At 42.0% G+C, this 14,081-nt stretch overlaps 4 protein-coding genes across 8 annotated transcripts in view; 1 reads left to right on the top strand and 3 right to left on the bottom strand.

Moving 5' to 3' along the window:
* The window catches only part of amt (aminomethyltransferase), an 8,081-nt gene extending 4,802 nt beyond the window's left edge, over window positions 1-3,279 (bottom strand). The window contains exons 1-3 of one of the 2 annotated variants that reach the window (XM_027007596.2): window positions 2,983-3,279; window positions 1,097-1,264; window positions 863-943 (exon numbers count right to left, since the gene is read on the bottom strand). In XM_027007596.2, the coding sequence (XP_026863397.1) occupies window positions 863-943; window positions 1,097-1,264; window positions 2,983-3,087 (354 nt within the window). In that variant the 5' untranslated portion in view covers window positions 3,088-3,279. Of the gene's footprint in view, window positions 1-862; window positions 944-1,096; window positions 1,268-2,982 lie in introns of both variants that reach the window. The other variant, XM_027007595.2, reaches the window with a different exon arrangement.
* A 177-nt stretch (window positions 3,280-3,456) lies between these two features.
* Window positions 3,457-6,409, top strand: si:dkey-20d21.12 (uncharacterized protein LOC556245 homolog). Of its 3 annotated transcripts, XM_035521944.1 has the most exons (5): window positions 3,463-3,706; window positions 4,278-4,409; window positions 4,568-4,780; window positions 5,402-5,540; window positions 5,921-6,409. In XM_035521944.1, exons 1-4 carry the CDS (start codon window positions 3,694-3,696, stop codon window positions 5,536-5,538), a joined length of 495 nt encoding a protein of 164 aa, XP_035377837.1. In that variant the 5' UTR covers window positions 3,463-3,693; the 3' UTR covers window positions 5,539-5,540; window positions 5,921-6,409. The 3 variants fall into 3 exon arrangements, with proteins under 3 accessions (XP_035377838.1, XP_035377837.1, XP_035377836.1); XM_035521945.1 differs by having other exon boundaries at window positions 3,457-3,706; window positions 4,568-4,702; window positions 5,402-6,409; XM_035521943.1 differs by having other exon boundaries at window positions 3,465-3,706; window positions 5,402-6,409.
* Window positions 6,410-6,486: 77 nt separating this feature from the next.
* hyal3 (hyaluronidase 3) lies at window positions 6,487-12,014 on the bottom strand. Of its 2 annotated transcripts, none has more exons than XM_027007594.2 (4): window positions 11,943-12,014; window positions 7,723-8,648; window positions 7,043-7,132; window positions 6,487-6,826 (listed from the first exon to the last, which is right to left on the bottom strand). In XM_027007594.2, the coding sequence occupies exons 2-4, from the start codon at window positions 8,635-8,637 to the stop codon at window positions 6,563-6,565; spliced, it is 1,269 nt and encodes a 422-aa protein (XP_026863395.2). In that variant the 5' UTR covers window positions 8,638-8,648; window positions 11,943-12,014; the 3' UTR covers window positions 6,487-6,562. The 2 variants fall into 2 exon arrangements, with proteins under 2 accessions (XP_026863395.2, XP_035377835.1); XM_035521942.1 differs by lacking the exon at window positions 11,943-12,014 and having other exon boundaries at window positions 7,723-8,361; window positions 8,499-8,633.
* LOC113575843 (N-alpha-acetyltransferase 80, NatH catalytic subunit) lies at window positions 9,623-13,218 on the bottom strand. Its single transcript, XM_027007599.2, has 2 exons — window positions 12,997-13,218; window positions 9,623-10,742 (listed from the first exon to the last, which is right to left on the bottom strand). The coding sequence occupies exons 1-2, from the start codon at window positions 13,002-13,004 to the stop codon at window positions 9,914-9,916; spliced, it is 837 nt and encodes a 278-aa protein (XP_026863400.2). The 5' UTR covers window positions 13,005-13,218; the 3' UTR covers window positions 9,623-9,913.
* Window positions 13,219-14,081: the final 863 nt, after the last annotated feature.

Below are 14,081 nucleotides of genomic sequence, written 5' to 3'. Positions count from 1 at the left end.
TACAAACAAGAATCCTTAAAATATCTCTTTCCAGTTTTGCAATTGCGTTTTCTTTAAAAATCCCCCAAACTACTGATTTCATATTAATATACATTTTTAAGCCAAGCTCCCTTAATTTAGCCCATGTGTCTAAGGCTCAATACCAGTTTAAAATAAAAAGTGTTCCAGGGTTTTAACTTCTGTACACTCTGGCATTGGACACTGGGTGGTTTTAACAAAACAGCTTTATTTTACTGTAGCTCTGACTGACCATGAAGCATCTCTTACATTCTCTGATCATTTTTTTATTCAAAAATGTTTTCTAAACTTTTTTTTTTTTTTTTGCTCCATCATAATTACTACCTTACTACAAATTAATTTATAAATATCCTTATTTGAATAGGACATTAATTTATATTTAGTTTTTATACCTATTGATAAAATGTGAAAATTTAAAATTGCAAATCTTGATATGCCTTTTTTTTAAATCTAATTTGTAATTCTATGGATCTGATCAGTTTATCATCTGGATATGCCAGAAACATTCATTTTACATGCTACAATTTTTGTTTTAATTCCCAAGTCTATGGCTCCCTGGCCAACATGTTTGCCTATTATGAACATACTGATGAGTGAAAGAGGTACATGTATTGTGAAATACATTTCTCTCTTACATAAAACTGAACTTGCATATGCTCTATGGGACCTAAAGAAACAACTTTAAATGTAAAACGATGCTGTTCTGGACATACATAATTTGGATTTGATGATATTTATTTAATAATCAGACCCATGCAAATAATCATTCAAAATTACAGATATTTAATTTAATCACACAATGATCCAAAATTGTGTAGGGGTGGGTGTGATTTTTTTCTGTTACCTGGTTGTCCTTTAGCTCTGCGATATCTCCAACAATCAAAGATTCAATGAACTTTACTCTGTCTTTCCCATAGACTTTGGTCTGGAGACAAGAAGACACTTGCAAAATACACAGATCACAAAAAGCACCTACAAGCACAAATATCACAAATGAAAACTAAGAATCACAACGACATCTAAAAAACTATCAGCCAGTTTCTTAGACACACACACACACACACACACACACACACACCTGTAGCATGTGGCTGACATCAAAGGCAGAGCACTGATGGCGTGTATGGAGATGGGAGCTGATATGGCTGTCTTTGTACTGCACAGGCATGCTCCATCCAGCAAACTCCACCATCTTCCCTCCCTGAGCCACGTGGAAGTCATGGAGAGGAGTCCGCTTCAGAGGAGCCTGCTTCAGAGAGAAGCCGAGGAAAGAGAGAGGAGGCAGGCTGTTTACTGTACATAGAGTAATACATCATTTATAGAATCTTGGAGTATTTATGTTAAAGGGGACTATGTGCAAAAGATGAAGACAAGCTGTTCTGTTTTTTTTTCTGCTCATCTCCTTTGGCAGGCCACATAATGTTTATGTAGGAATAAATGATTCATTAAATTTCAACATCTTTATACGTTAATGACACACGCACACACAGAGTTGTCATAACAGTGTGACGAACCACTAAACCAGCTTTTCAGAGACTAGGAAACTGAACTTTGGGCCCTGGAACTGGTTGTGATTTATCAGCTGGTCTCAGCAACCATGTTAAAGGGTTATCTTTAATAAGTAACAGATATTAAACGATCAAAATGCGGCTGGTGAAAAATACTCGCGAATTAAAACGAGAGTCGCGTGCCGACGCCAGCAGTCTCTCGAGGCTAACGTCAGTTAAAGGTTCTGCCTGCCTGCGCTCCAGAAAACGCTCGACGATCCGTTACTGCCGCCTGAAAGTGACAAACGTATGCAGTCCATTACATACAGGTTAACCCTTCTAAGAGAAAGTTCCCAAACCTCTAACGCCAAGATTGCCAACTCGCTCGGGGCAAGCACATGCATTTTTCAGGCATTTCTGGAACACAGTTTCACACAGAACATGGGTTTTTACTAATATTAGTAGAAATCAATGCTCCCCAGCAGTGCATGCGAATTGGTTATTTTACGACAGTGATGGCGATCTATTAAAGTAAAGGGTGGGAGTCCACTCTACAATAACCTTAGCTTCTGCTAGTACCGATAACATGTTTCACCATCATATTGACGGATTGGTCATTGACAACGCAGCGTCGAAATCCATTACAGATTTTTTTTTTAAGTCTAATTTTAATTCACGTGCATTTTATCAGACTCATTTCCATCAAGTAATATTTATTCCTTCCATCACTCATACCCAGAAAGCCATACTTCGTACAGCATTTAAGTAAATGGAGACACCATCGTTATAAACAACGTGCCAGCAGCATACAGCACACACAGACAACTCCACTTCATTATTCTAAAACCAAAACCAGACCCAGACTCAGCGCAAGCCTGAAGTGGCAGCCAGACCATCACATTCACAGCGGCTTCGGAAGCTGCCTAAGAGAGTGCCGAGACAACACACATGCGCAGTAACCTATTGTGCAGTAGGCTACAAATCACCAGGAGAAAATAATGTCTAAAGACACGTTCAGATAATCTTGAAAAACAAGTAATGGATTGCAAAATGGGCGTATTCAGTTTAGTTCAAGGCTTGTGTGTGAGACGGTGATTGCTATTTACTGCTTTTAGAAAACTTCCACAGTCGCAAGAAATGTAAACGAATGACCGCTCGCGTGCTTTTATCTGCTTCGACTGCAGCAGTCGAGCGGAGGGACAGATGTGTTCCTCACGCATGAATGAGAAATGTACCCTGAATAAGAACAAAAGGACAGCTTTTACTATGAATACAATCTTACCAGAATGCACAGAGTTGTTTTCCCCCCGCTGTTAGAACACCTTCATCAAAGCTTAAAAGTAACTAGTGCAACAGTAACTATTACTTTGCACAAGTTATTATCGAACCGATGTATAATTCAACAATAATATCCTCGCCCTTTTAGCAAACCTTTATGACTTATCGCGTTTTGACTGTTTCCCCAATCTTCCTCTACCTCTGTTGTCGCGTGCCTCCCCTGCTGCAAGGTAGCTTGAAGGTGTCCGCTTAAAACGTGATTAGAGAGCCTGTAACGGCGGGTAACGGACGCTCGAGCCAGCATTTTGTCTCCCGTCCAGTTTTAGACCATGCAGCTTTCCGATCAAACACGCGCGATACTCCAGTCTTCGCTCTTATGGACTCCGCTCTTAAACTTTTGCTTTCCCTACAAAACAAGGGACAGTGAAATACGTGGAATCTTGGGAAATGTAGTTGCCATTCTACTTTACGCCATAGGTTTATGGTCTACTATTCAGAGTTCACGTTCATGTCTTGAATAAGCTTAAACTTGTTGGTCCTTGCACAATCAGCCCTGCTTGTATTCTGTTATAACTGAATCGTAGTTTGGACAGGAATCTATTAATAGACTGCACAGGCCTCCAAGCTGCAGTGCTATTCTGGGTCCGGGAATTCGGACTGCCCTGGACAGCCGGCTGGTTGTGAGGATACAGGACAAGCAGGCATTGAGAAGAGAACAGGGCAAGTTGTATCGTACTGCGCATTATAGAGATTTCTATGTTTACTGTATTATACAAAACATTACAAAAACCTACCTACAGAATGACTTAGGATATATGCGACAGGCTATTCTTCTGAGATTTAAGAAGGGTCGCTATCTTCCACCGCTGTGCCATTACACTTTCCGAATACCATCCGGAGTTTGGTGAGGATGCAGTCGCAAGGTAAGATATAACCCTGTATCGGCGCACCTGGGTGAAATCTGGAGACATATTCGTAAAGTATTTCAGAATAGGCCTGATCAATTTAGCCTCTGAGCTCTAGATAATTTAGAGGACTTGAGGTTTACGGTTGATGGCAATTCGAGTGCTGCCTGTAAGAGTCGCCTGAAATATTTTCCCAAACGAGTTACAAAGTTAAAATCATCAATTGGACTCTTCAGAGTGATATTGAATATTGTGCAGTTGTATCGCTTTTCTTCATGTAGTCTCTTTTTTTCTGAACTTTTATTTCCAATGGTATGGCAATGGAGGAGCATTATAAACGTGAATGTGTTATGTGATTAATCCAATGTTTTTCCATCAGGGTTACTGATCGCATGCATGTCAGGCAAAAATATTTGACCTATCAGAGACAAAGCGTTCAAATAAGATTCCTTTGGAGGCTAGCAGGTTTCAGGAAGGTTTATCTTGGTGTTCATTTTACCTAGTCTTTTAATTAAACTTCACAGTGTGGCTCCCTATACACATGTGCACACACAGTCACTCCCTCTCTCTCGCTCCCCCTCTATTGTAGGAGTCCCACCTGCTCCCTCTACACCCCTGGGCTTTGTACAGATCAGTGATAAAGACCTGACTGAGATCGAACTGCACTCTGTAGACTCCATCAGTGACCTGCATCGCGCACACCCTGAACAGCATGGCAAAGGTACCACATGGTTCACGTTTGTCTGTGGGAATGTGTGATCAAGAACAAACCAAAAGTTCCTGGGACCTTTGTCACACCTACGAAGTTACTGAGAGATTTATGCTTTCGTGTGTATTCTCTGAATTGTCATTAAAGACACCTGCTCATTTCCCTCTCAGGTTGCCGACCAGCCCGCCCCAAACCTCCCTCTATCAATGGGAAACTTCAATCACTGGACAAACCAGCAATCTGTCAATCAGGGCATCAAATGAGAAGGTCCCATCTGAAACAACTCAGCAGCATGTGCATTCCCTGTATGTGGCGCTATTCTTTGGCATGTGTGGCTTTAACTCTGATCCTCCTCACTCTTATTCTCATCTTTAGCTTCTTAGGTAAGATAATGACTCTTGATTACTAGTCCTATTTTGTGTTTTTTCCCCTCATTTTTATGTTATATATAAAATTTTATTCAACACACTTTAGCCATTTTGCTTGCCATCTTTTCACATCTATTACATGTTACATAGAGGATTTGGAATAACATCCATTCAAATTTCTTTTCAGATCAAACACAACATAGCTAGTGTCACTTCTGCATATACCTCCTTAACGTTATACATTGCTTTATGATAAAGAAAATGCAGAATGTGAACACCCCAAAAATAATGAATTCCATTCAGGCAGCTCTTTATGTGCCAAACTGCAACAGTATGCTCATAAATCCAAATTTACAGTCTCGATATATGCTATTCAAATTTGGTGACTGCCACATATCAGTCAGGGTGGCTATTATAACCAAAGCAGCACTTGACTGGAATTGAAAATATCAAGCTGAACCACTTGAACATGGCCCAAACTGATCAGTAAATATATGCAACATGTACAACCTGACAGGCTGTTAGCAGTAGGTAATTATACTAACACATTCATGTTCATCGTTTGAACTCAGTAGTTGCTGCATTTTAACAGTAGAGTCCAATGGAATGATATTTGTATGTTTGTTACTCCTCTAGTCCAACAGAGCAGAGCTCTACACACTCTCTCTGAAATGGTGAGCCAACGGCAAGAAACGACAGAGGAAATCTCCATCCTTATTCAGGAGCTCCAGGCTCTTCGTAGAAACCTGACCGCATTGGGAGACAGACACTGACTGTACTGTTCCATGAGTCAGCCACTTGCAAAACAAGCCAATTCACTAATGGATATTTTTAGCTCATAAGTGTGATTCTAAGTATCAAAACAAAATTTATGTGAACATACTTTTTAATATGCTGCGATTTATTGTAAAACAATCCTGCTCATGCATTGTTAATGGAATGACTGTTAGGGTATACGTTACAGACTGCCAACCAGAATCTAGATAAATATACATCTGCTTATATGCACCAGGTGCTCTGGGCCACTGGCAACTGGACTTTTGACAATAGTGGACAAAGGAGTCCAGACTAGCAGAGACCTTTTTGTAACATTTTAAATTGCTTGAAAGCTTAAGAAAAATGACTAAAGAATTTTTTTTTCCATGTTTGCATTAGACTACTGAGGATATCAAAGACCAGAGACCAAGCTCAGTCTATGGTAAAACAAGCAACTAAAGGGAAAATTTAGCATGGACAACCACAGACCACTGTTCAGGAATATGCATCATTATATGAGTACAGATGTGAAGGTAAAAGAGAAATAAAGAATTTTAGAACCAAGTTATAGAGATGCTTGGGTAAGCCCAACAATAGTTCAACAAAATTTGCTCTTCAACTAATCTTCAATAACTTGCAAAAGCACTCACTCTACATTCACAAAACTACATAATCTTCCCTCCTTTGAAATAATTGCAAGTAAATACCGACCCTGGAACAGTGTTTTATCTTAGATTCTCTAAATATGTGCCAGAATAAAATGTATTAAAATGAGGCTCATAACTGTTTCAAATGATCATGTATAGTGTAAAGTATGTATAAAAAAAACATGTTCTAGTTGGCTAGGAAATAACTAATTAGCAAAAATAATAAAGAGGGTAAAACCAACCATTGCTTTGGGCAGCAGCAGCTTTATTGTAAAAAGTAACCTTCCATGTATGATGTAGTCAACTACAGATTTGCAGGATACTTCTTTGTCATGTTAAAATTAACAGCAGACAGAATGCATCTTGGTACCCAACATTCTGTTGCTTTCTTGCTTCACACACGTTTGGTAGTGTTCTCGCACTGTGCACCTCTCCACCCTTCGTAACACATGCATCTGAACTGCGACCGTAGGTCCTGGGCAGGTTCAGTTTCGTTCTGAAGCATGGGAATCATGTGACCAGAGTGAGGGTTGCGTCTGGCACAGCGACCGTTACCATGACACACACGCTCACTGCAGCGCACTGTGCCGCGATTCAGTGCCTCCACATATACACCAAGGACTGAGCTGATGTAATCACGGAGGAGAGCACACTGCTCCTGGTGGGCGAGAGTGTGCATGTTTGAGGGAGGAAAGACAGGTAGGACAGACAGAGCACAATTAATCGGAATTGAGCTCTCGACAATACACCATCCATTTATATAGTTTAATATTTTTTGATGTAATGCACAAAACATGTATAATAAATGTTTGCAAACTTAAGTCTACAATGAGAGCGCTATACAGTGTAGAAGGTGCTGAACAGACACACTGACCTTGGACTTGGCAAAACGTAGCTCCCCCCACAGCACCACCCCAGCTGCCCCTAGAGCTGCAGCTTCTCCCAGTGTGTGCTCCAGATCTGTCTGCAATCACACACAAAAAGAGACACACCTGAATTCAATCACCTAGGATAGAAAAGGTCATGTGCTAATACTACTTTTGTAGAGTAGATACGTAGGGCTGAGCCATGACTGGCACTGTGATGGAGCAAGCTGATGAGAGAGAGGGGAAGATGTGGATGTTGTGGTGGTGTACCTGCAGGCAGAGAGCAATACTAGACATTAAGCCATTCATGCTGTGTTATAAATGATCTGAAGTCTCACTCCTGAAATGGGGACTAATATGGCAGTAGTAAAAATAGCATGTTTGGCTGTCAAGTCTAGGGGGAGACCCCTCTCTGTCCCTGCCAAGGATTACAGACATTTGGTCTGGAATTCTTATAAGGGGAAATTGGTATTGTTGGCAAGTTAATGTAAAATTTTGAAGTTCAGAAATATGAACCTTTTCATACTTTTTAAATTTCAGTGACCAAGCTTAAGCAAACTTACATACCTTAAGTTATATTTTGGAAGGTAACAGACACGGGTAGTTCCCTCTACTTTAGTTTTTCTTCTAATACTGTATATAGGACAAACAGTTAATAGCAGGGCAATGATATAGTGAGTGTGTATACCTGGTTTAGGAACTGCAGAGTATGTATGAAGGCCACTCTAGCGTAAGGTAGAACAGGGATTGGGTGAGAACGAGTTGCATGCTGGAAAGCCACTCGGAGTGCCTCTAGTATGCGATGTCTCATCATGAGCCTTGTGTTTGGGTGTCCTGCTAACCTGCGACTCACATACACACTTGGGTAAAGTGCAGTGGAATGTTGCCATAAAAATGCTAGTCTGTCATTCATCATCTCTGTGCTGGGTTTGCACTGCCCTGTGTACCCACTGTGCTTGGCTCCATGGTAGTTATAACAACCAGGGAACCCATAAAACCCCCATAACCCCCTGGGGCAAACATGAACTCCAAGTTGCAGTGTTTCTTCCATAAATGCTCTTGCTTCTTGCTCAAACTCCAGCTTTGCCAGTGATGTCACATCCTCCTCAGACATTTCTGGAAATCTCTCTCTCACAAACTGTTTCGATAGCTTCTTATAGACCTTGCGTCTTCCATAGTTCTGTCTCCACAGAGGTTGCCATGCCTCCCAGTCCAGCACAGCCAAGCCTTTGAAGTTCTTCCTTAAACGTACACGGAGCTGATTTTCAGCCAATGCGAGGTGACCCTCCAGACTGCCCCCTTGAGGTATCCCACCATTGATCAAGTCCTGGTGTTTAACGTAGGGGTACAAACCAAGACGGCGCTCATAAAACAGACTTATATTCTCACCTAGAAATCGCTGCTGCACATTGTATATGATTCCATACTTCTGCAGGGGTAGTAAAACACCATAGCGATGCTCACATCTTGAAGTAGGCATGTTCCAAACCACTGAGAAGCCACGCCTCCCAACATCATGCCACACCCCAGCAGCAGAGTTGCTGAGACACATGGTAATGGTAAGGAGACAGGACAGGTGCAGGGTGCAGACCCGCCAAAACATGATGGCTCCTCCTGTAGAACAGACAGGCATTTAATTTTACAGTAAAGTTTAAAATGTGTTACACGGAGTCCACAGTTCTGAATTAGTGAATGTGTTCTAACTACATTTTATTCATGGTACTTCCCAGGGTACACAATCACCGGATGGTTACCTACAATAATAAAAAGTGGTTCTGCATAGGATTCAAAACAAAATAGAAGTGAATTGCCACATTGAGAAGAATTCTCATTTTACTGACAGAAATGAGGTTTATACAGAGAATCCTAGTAATAATCCAAATTAGCAGAACTCAAACCGAATAGCAGGCTTGCTTGGGTAGTGAAGGCACATCTGCCTTCCTGCTGTGGCACACCAGATGACCCATTATGGACTCGGGCACCGTAGACCACTGCCATGTTGGCAGACTTGCGAGAGGATGCATAGACTCTGGGGTGCCGTGTATCAAATGACATGCACATTTTTAGACACCTTACAAGGAAGCGCGTGGGCTTTGGAGCGGCGTGCACCCTTCGTAGGCTCGGGCACAGGTGAGGCTTCCACCTCCATGCAGGAGTACACGAAATGCTCCGATTCCACATCCGAGAGCGCCTTGCTTTGATGAAAGGCAATTTTGCCCTCTGAGCCTGCGTCCAAGCATGGGTCACAGTAGAACTCCTGCCCCTCAGTACAGATCTCATCATCTCGGTCCACAGCGTCCGACCCCGAACCCCCTGGATCCTCCGTTAACCTCTCAGGATGCTCTTCCTCCTCCAAGTAAGAGTGGAGTGAGCCAATACGGTGTACCAGCCCCGAATCCTCTCAGAGGACTGGCTCTGCTATGCAGGAGTGGTTGGGATGAGTACCGTCTCTTCTTTCCCCTTCTTGGGGGGGAATTTCAAGTGAAATCAAAAGGAAAAGGCAGAGGTTCTTCTGCTGATGAGAATAAAATCTACTCAGTAACTGTGACGGCTCTAATGCATAAAGAACTCCTGGACCGGACACAGAGTGAGTCATTTCACTTTTAATTCAAACATAAAAGATCAAAATTATGAGGCACTCTCAAAGAGCCTGTGATATGTTTTGTTTGTGATGCAATACATTTAAAGTTAACATTTTAAAATCTTTGGCACAGATTGTTTAAGTAATCTGATCACAATTTTCTAGAAATCTTGAGGACAATGTCCAGTCTCTTCTGTACATTAAACACCCTGGGATGTGGTTTTCATTAAATTATGCTAGTGTGATTTTCCAAGATCTGGGTTGCAATGCCTCTATATGAGTGGTATGGATGAAAAGGTCAGATGTCCTTGTGCATCCAGAAGACAGGCAGTCCTCGGATATCTGTGTATGGTGTGTGTTCCAGAGTCTGATCAAGTGGGGCCCATGAGGATGGAGGTGGAGAGAGGACAGGTGGAGCGACAGAGGGTAGAGAGGAAAGAGGGGGTGGTGGAGGAGGCCAAAGAGAGAGGGAAGTAGAGGAAACCAGGGGAAGAGCAGCAGGAGAGATGAGAGATTTTGATGCAGGAGGCAAGAGGGGTGGAGGGGGTGGTGGAACGCGAGGGGCGTTTGACAGAGGTGGAGGAGTGTGCCTCCCTGTGTCAGCGCTGCCCCCGCTCTTCTCCGCATCGCTCTCAGCCATGTGGCAGAACTTGTGCAGCAGTTCCAGGGGCACGAGGGAGGCCAGTGTGCCCACATTCTGGACGGGCCGTGATTGCACGAAGCCCAGGTGCGCGTAGAAGTGCTGCTTGTCATGTGTGGTGAGGCAGAGTCGGGAGCAGCCCCGGGCTCGGGCGTACCGCTCCACGCCCTCCATCAGTATTCGCCCGTAGCCCCTCCCCCGTAGCTCGCTTTGCACCACCACAGACTCCACAAACAGGCTCCTGCTGCCTAGCACACGTGAGATGCGGGCGTGGCCTATCAGCTTCTCGTTGGGGACCCGCCTCTCTCCCTCCAGCAACAGGAGACACACGGGATAGTTGGCGCTCGATTGGCGGAGCGAGTGCAGCCTTGCCCCCATGCTGCGTTGCCATTGGGTGTTAAGGAGCTCGGCGCATGCATCCTCCATGTCCCAGCGTTCGTGAAGAGGAACGATATGAACGGAGGAGCCCCTAACATCACCGTCACACCTGCACACACGCCACGGGCAGGAGTCAACATAATGGTCAAAGTTCAGCGAGACTCATGCTTTGCATGACACTTGGATTTCACAAGTTTTCAGGAGATTTCACATTTTTGGAGACGTTACTGCACGGTGCAGTTCTTACAATCCCTTCGAAATGCTGAGACTCAACAGCAAGTTTCACAAGTGCCCTCGCAGCTCTCTCAACTCAGAAACCGATCACGTGCATGAGGCAATCATGCTGGTGCTTTGGCAAAGCATTGCATAAGACATGCTTCAATGCACGATGGAATGCAACACAAGCTATAAAACAAACCACGGTGTTGGTCTGACAGCCAGGACGCATGAAACACGAGGATGCAGCTCATTCAAACCTCAGCAATTTGCACCACTAAACCAGAAGTGCAAAAGGGAATGTGATCTGTTCTCCAGAGTCCAACATTCCTGTTACATGAACCACTTTATGTTGCCTCATTGCTGCAAGCGGACTCAACTGCAATTTTGTGCGTTCTCTTTTCAACGCCATTGCAGCCACAGTAAGCTATTGCAAGAGGTGTTTCAAGGGGTTTTGTGTAGCTCCACAGCTCTGGACCACAAGCCTGCCCATAATAGAATGACAAGAGAAGTCTAGTGTAGCCATACTGCCAATAGTGGTGTCTATGTTTATTTTCCAAGGCTTTTCAAAACCTGATCACTTGTCTAGTGAGTGACTCTGGTTTACCAGTATTTCTGACCTATACTGAATTTCTATTTATTATCCAAACAATTTACTGAATTATGTCAGCAATCTTCAGATAATTCTGAATCGATCTGAAATTCTGTTTAAAACCTTTTTTTTTTTTTTTAGTGAAGTCAGCAGAAACATTACATTCTTTAGCACATTAAAGTATTTGTGTTGCTAAAAAACACCATTATTAACCAGAGGAAAGCAAGTACAACAAGAACTTTAAAAAATAAAAATAGGTCTAAAACTTCACACTGCAGACATATCAGTTCTATCTATAAGTACAAACACTTCTGTTTAAATAATTTATCTGGACTATTTGCTAAAATAATTAAAAAAAAGAACAACTAATAACACTATGCAATAAATTTCTCCTAACAGCATGTGATAATCCTACTATCTTTGGCAACTTTGACAACAAATATAGAAAATACATAAAAATTCATTCAACAGTTATACAGAGTAAATACCCAACTGTCTTACCAACAGTGATGCCGAGATGCCCAGGGGACAGAACTAAGAATGTTTAAGCCACACACTCCTACATGCAAGAAGAAGGGGTCACAATCAGGAAATGAGAGCTCTACTTTAAGAGCAGAGTGATGGTGTAAAGATGTAAAGTCCAATTGGTTGGACAGATCTCAGATCAGTCCAACCAATTAATTTGCAGTAATGAAAATTAAGCTTTGTTCCGGGTAGGCCTGGCTCCAGATCAGCTACTGTCAGTTGTATGTGGTGACAGAAGTGCTGAATAAAGAGTGTGATAAAGTGTTAAAGAAGTCACATACTATTCAAGACAATGATCAGATATGTACAGATAGAACAAAGTGAACTGAGCAGCATCAAACTGGGATCAGATTATAATGTATATAGCAGTGGTCCTGGTCCTAATTGGCTGATGGGTTTCTCAATGACAAATTAGATTCTTCAATTCCAAAATTCTAGATGACCATCTTGTATTCCATAATGGTGCCCGATTTATAATTTTATTTAAATACAGGTTTAAATTCCAAAAACGTTTTGCCTCTAAATAGTTTGATCTAAAAGGTTTGCAATCTAGATTAATTAATTTAGAAACGTGACCGACAGAGGGCGCTGTCAACAAAAGGAAAGTAAACATAAGTCTCTGGTCTTGCTAGGTACTGCATTTCCTAATATGGTGCGTTCTGTGCTAACGTACAACACGTACATGAGTGCGCTAATGTTCATATTCTTCTAGTTATTACCATGTAGTATCTATACAATTGCTAGACACGGTTTCTGTTTGCGACAAGTTTATTTAAGGTGTGAGCTGAAATTATGTAGCTTGATAAGATAGTTAGCTAGGTTAGCTAGCAAGCAACCATGCAAAGTTGTCAAGCGGACAGACTGCATTCTCAAACTGCAAAGAATTAGCCAGCTACTGTTCAACGGTAGGGTTAATTATACGGAATTTTCTCCACTCTAGCAAAAATAATTATAAACACGTACAATATTCCGACTGAGTTACATTAGTTAGCTAGCAAGTGTGCGTTGAATATGGTTAATGTTTACGCACATGTTCATCTTTGTATATCTTCCTCTGAGGGGCGGGAAGTCAGAGTGGCCTTTGACGCGATCCTGTTTGTGATTTAAAGGGATAATTTTACGCACATTACATTTTGTGCCGGTGTTAAAACCACCTCATTGATCTGCCATCGTCAACTTTATGAATGGAACAACCGAGCTAGCTAGCCGGCCCCTCAAATCCTTCCTCAAAAAAGTGACACGACAAACAGTCCAATTCCAGTAGGTTGCCTCTAGCGGACTGGAGGTGATTTATGCCTTCACGTGGGCTTGCACTACCTGTGTAAAAGAAACATAAAACAAAATGTTTGGTTGCATCTTATTTTTCTCAGTTTTTTTAAATAAAGGTCAAAACGGAATTGAATTGAATTCCAGAAAGGTGTCTACTGACTGTTCAAAAATGACATGCGAATTAAAATAACGTGAACTACATAGGCTACTTATAGGCATATACAACAACTGAAGTACAACCTTTGTCAGTACAACTGACATTTACCCAAAGCAACTTAGTTAGGACTGAACACAACTTGAGCAATTGAGGGTTAAGTGGCTCAGGGGCCCAACAGTGGCATCTTGGGCTTGAATTGGCAAACTTCTCATTACTAGCTACCTAAACAACTGAGCTATCACATCCCAGTGGTAAAATGTAATCTTTTATCACAAATGAGATATTCCATTTTGCAAAAAATAAATTTTTAAAATCACTTTCAGTGCATTTCCATTGGAGTGTACTTGCATAATGCCACTGCCTAATCTCAACATGAATGTAACCTATTTCCAAGTGGACATCGATCCTGGACCATGCTAGTCCATTACCTGACGCTGTTATCCAAAGCAACTTACAATTATGACAGAGTACAACTTGAACAATTGAGAGTTATGGCCATTGCTCAGGGTCCCAACAGCGGCAACTTGGAGGTGGCAGGGCTTGAACCCATAACCTTCCGATTACAAGTCAAGTACCTTAACCACTGAGATACATGTTGGTACTTTTTCCACCCAACCATCCAATAAAGTCAGAACATGGAAATTAAGTTTCAGTCTTGTAATTTCATAGCAAAACTGGATTGAGAAATA

Source organism: Electrophorus electricus, chromosome 23 (genome assembly GCF_013358815.1).
Source record: "Electrophorus electricus isolate fEleEle1 chromosome 23, fEleEle1.pri, whole genome shotgun sequence".
Classification (NCBI taxonomy): domain Eukaryota; kingdom Metazoa; phylum Chordata; class Actinopteri; order Gymnotiformes; family Gymnotidae; genus Electrophorus; species Electrophorus electricus.
This window is presented reverse-complemented; position numbering and strand designations above follow the sequence as displayed.

Excerpts from the sequence above, each read along its gene's own strand:
- hyal3 (XM_027007594.2), bottom strand. The coding sequence starts at position 8,637 with ATGTTTTGGCGGGTCTGCACCCTGCACCTGTCCTGTCTCCTTACCATT. Across the intron at positions 7,133-7,722 it reads CTCTGCAGTTCCTAAACCAG|ACAGATCTGGAGCACACACT; the intron begins GTATACACACTC and ends GTGTGATTGCAG. Across the intron at positions 6,827-7,042 it reads TACGTTTTGCCAAGTCCAAG|GAGCAGTGTGCTCTCCTCCG; the intron begins GTCAGTGTGTCT and ends CTCGCCCACCAG.
- si:dkey-20d21.12 (XM_035521944.1), top strand. Across the intron at positions 4,410-4,567 it reads CCCTGAACAGCATGGCAAAG|GTTGCCGACCAGCCCGCCCC; the intron begins GTACCACATGGT and ends TTTCCCTCTCAG. Across the intron at positions 4,781-5,401 it reads TCTCATCTTTAGCTTCTTAG|TCCAACAGAGCAGAGCTCTA; the intron begins GTAAGATAATGA and ends TTACTCCTCTAG.